This window comes from Geospiza fortis, unplaced genomic scaffold (genome assembly GCF_000277835.1).
Source record: "Geospiza fortis unplaced genomic scaffold, GeoFor_1.0 scaffold55, whole genome shotgun sequence".
Lineage (NCBI taxonomy): Eukaryota > Metazoa > Chordata > Aves > Passeriformes > Thraupidae > Geospiza > Geospiza fortis.
In genome coordinates, this window is record NW_005054308.1 from 5906353 (window position 1) to 5909322 (window position 2970).

At 57.0% G+C, this 2970-nt stretch overlaps 1 protein-coding gene across 1 annotated transcript in view; it reads right to left on the minus strand.

The window, feature by feature from the left end:
* The window catches only part of CSF1R (colony stimulating factor 1 receptor), a 19544-nt gene extending 18821 nt beyond the window's left edge, over window positions 1–723 (minus strand). The window contains 1 exon segment of the mRNA XM_005418727.2: window positions 559–723. Coding sequence (XP_005418784.1) covers window positions 559–607 — 49 coding nt within the window. The 5' untranslated portion in view covers window positions 608–723.
* Between the last annotated feature and the right edge of the window lie 2247 nt (window positions 724–2970).

The following is a 2970-nucleotide window of genomic DNA, read 5'->3' on the forward strand; positions in this document are numbered from 1 at the left end:
AAAGAGTGGGAAGTTTCCCTTTCCTATCTCCCCAGGGCTCTCCTATGCTTTGTGCACCTCTCCATCCTCCTTGGCCTTGCCTTGGCAGGGCTGCAGGCGGCCAAGAGCAAGCCAGGCTCCAGAGCCAGCACAGACCAGCAAGACACCCTCTTTCCACCACTGCCCTCCCTCTCTAACTGCAGCCAGCTCTGGATGACCTTCAGAAAGCTGCTACAGCCAAACCTGCACTGAATTCCAGCGCTGCTGTCTCTTCCCTGCAGTGCCACAGAGCACACACCTTCTGCCCAGCCACGCCAAGGCACCTGCTCACAGCAGTGTCCACTTCATGCAGCAGCAAACAGGGACCATCCTGGCCCACAGCAGCCTTTTGGGACACAGCCCAGCTTCACCCTCCACCTCCAGGAGCTGCGTGTCTGTGAGTCCAGCTCCAGCACAGCCCCGTCCCCACCAAGGCCTCCTCAGCAGAGAAGGAATGGAGCACTCACACCAGATACCCAGGAAACCCTCACCACATCCCACAGCTCCCCTGGAGGGACCTGGGGCTTTGGGAGTACTCACCATGCCAGAAGCCAGCTGTGGTGAGCAGCAGGAGGAGAGCAGGCCCCATGTCCCCAGGCCCGGGGTGTCCCCAGGTGTCCCCAGCGTGGGGCCAACGCTGCTGCAGGATCCTCCCAAGCAGTGGGTGCCTCTTCTCGTGGGCACCGTCCCCAGCACTCCCCTCTCAGGAGCTTCTCCTTTCTGAGCTGACCACAAAGTTAACAAATTCCCTATTTTGTTTGTTTTTGAAACAGGGGGAAAAAAACCAGGCCGTGCCTTGTCACGTCACCAGTGACAAACCCATGGCAGAGGTGGGGCCATGTGCACACCCTGCTGCAGGGTCCCCTCAGGCCCCAGAGAGGAGTCCATCCCCAGACTGGCAGGGGTCACTGCACCCTGCTGGGGTTTGGGATAATCCTGGTGTTCTCTGGCTTCTGCCACTCCAATCCTCAGGGACATTTATACACTTTTGCCTTGCATGGGGACACAAAGCGTCCCCACACTTGCAGGCAGTGGATTCCATTTTATTTCAGCATGACAAGTTCACCCCAGGGCCCTGGCTGGCTTTGGGACCTGAGGACCCTCACAGGACATGGCAGACCCCTCACAACAGGCCCACAAAGGCCATTCAGCCCAGGGCAGCTCCCAGGTGGGAAAAAGCCAGTGAAGATGCCAAATTATTTTGTGTTACCCAAAAGTGTGATCCCTGGGGCAGAGAGGGGTCCTGTGGCCACACAGGATCACCCCCAAGCCCCATGCCAGCTTCACCACCTCCCTGGCAGGGAGAGTGTTGGAGTCCAGCATGCAGACCCCTGGCTGGGCTGGGGGCACATGGGGACCCCTGCTCTTTCCTGTCCCAGTAACCTCCAGTCCTGGGGCTCAGAGTGACCCTGACACCCCCAGGCAGCCCCAGGGCTCAAGCACAGACCCTTCCTCCCCCAGAGCCCACCCAGCCATCCTGCCCTGCTGGATGGGGAGGCTGCTGGGAGCTGTTCTGTGATTGGCAGCCTGGCAGGCACCTCGAAATGGTAATTAAACTAATTAGCTAATTGGCAGTGTTAGTAATTAATAAATCAGGTACTTTGTTAACCCCCCACTGGACTGTGGGTCTTCCAAAACAGGTGTGAGGGAAGACTTGAATTCAGCCAGCTCTCTCAGGGACACCCAAATCAGCAGGATTAGCAGCTCCTGTCAGACACAGGGAGCCCCTGCTCTCTGCTCTGCCTCTGGATAACCTCAGGCTGCAGCAGAAGTTCAGGGCTGTCCACAGCAGCTCTGGGGTGGGAAGTGACAGCCATCACCTGACAGTGCTGGGGAGGAAGGTCCAGGCTCTGCCAGCTGCCCCAGCTGCAGCCCCAACAGCAGGGAGGGGACAGGAACCCCCTGACAAACCACGGGCAGAAGAGAAGGGTTGTTCCAAAATATCTGCACAGAGGTGGCTGTTGAATGGGCACCTGCAGTGCCCTGAAAGCCTCCAGAGCCTGGAGGGGAATGGGCTGTTCCAAAGGGGGCACTTCAAGAGGCATGAGCAGGACAAGGCCCTGGGGCCAAGAGATGAGAGCATGGCTGACTGTGCTGGAGCTGACTAAGAGTCATGGGAACATGGAGAGCTCTTGGGTTTGGCCAGAAGGATGGCTGGAGAGTGTGAGGGAGTCCAGAGAGAAGGAAAGGCAGCTTTTGGCCAAAGAACATTTCCCCTCAGCAGTTTTTCCTGGCAGGATGCAGGGAAGAAGAACATGAATTAGAGGCAGCGTGGTGCTCTGGGGGGCTCCTGCCCAGAGCTGGGGGTTGTCAAGCAGCTGGGCCACAGGAGATGTCTGCTTGATTATTCTTTCCTCCTTTTGAGCCAAAGGGGCTTTTTAAAGGATGTTTGTTTCCCTCTTCTTCTTTTTAAGGCTTTTTTTTTTTCCAGGAACAAATGCCAGCTCAGAGAGAACTGACTCACCAATGTGAATAAGTATTAAACCAGACAGGTTTAATAGAGAGAAGGGAAACAATCTCTCAGCCTTGCTTCTTCTCTTTGAGGGGGCCCCTTGCACAGCATCTCTGCTGGCAGTGATCCCCAGGTGACAGCCTGGACTGGGCACACCTGGGGATGCTCACTGGGACAACCTTGGGGTCCCTCCCTCTTTTGTGTCCCTCTCTTCCTCCTGCACCCCAAATCTTATGTGCAAGCAGCAGCTCAGCCACAGGAGTGCTGCTGGAACTGCAGCTCTGAGCACAGGGCAGGGATGATCTCAGGGAAGCTGCAACCTTACTTTGAGCAACCTGAAGCCCAGGAATATCTGTGCAGGCCCTGCTGGTTGTGAAAGATGGGATGAGACTTGCTCAGTGCCTGGTAGACTGGCTGGGGAAGGGGAAATGGAGGCTGCTGTGAGCCCTGGTTGGGAGCACTGGGAGCTCAGTTGTTTCCCAGGCTGGGAGCCCTGTGGG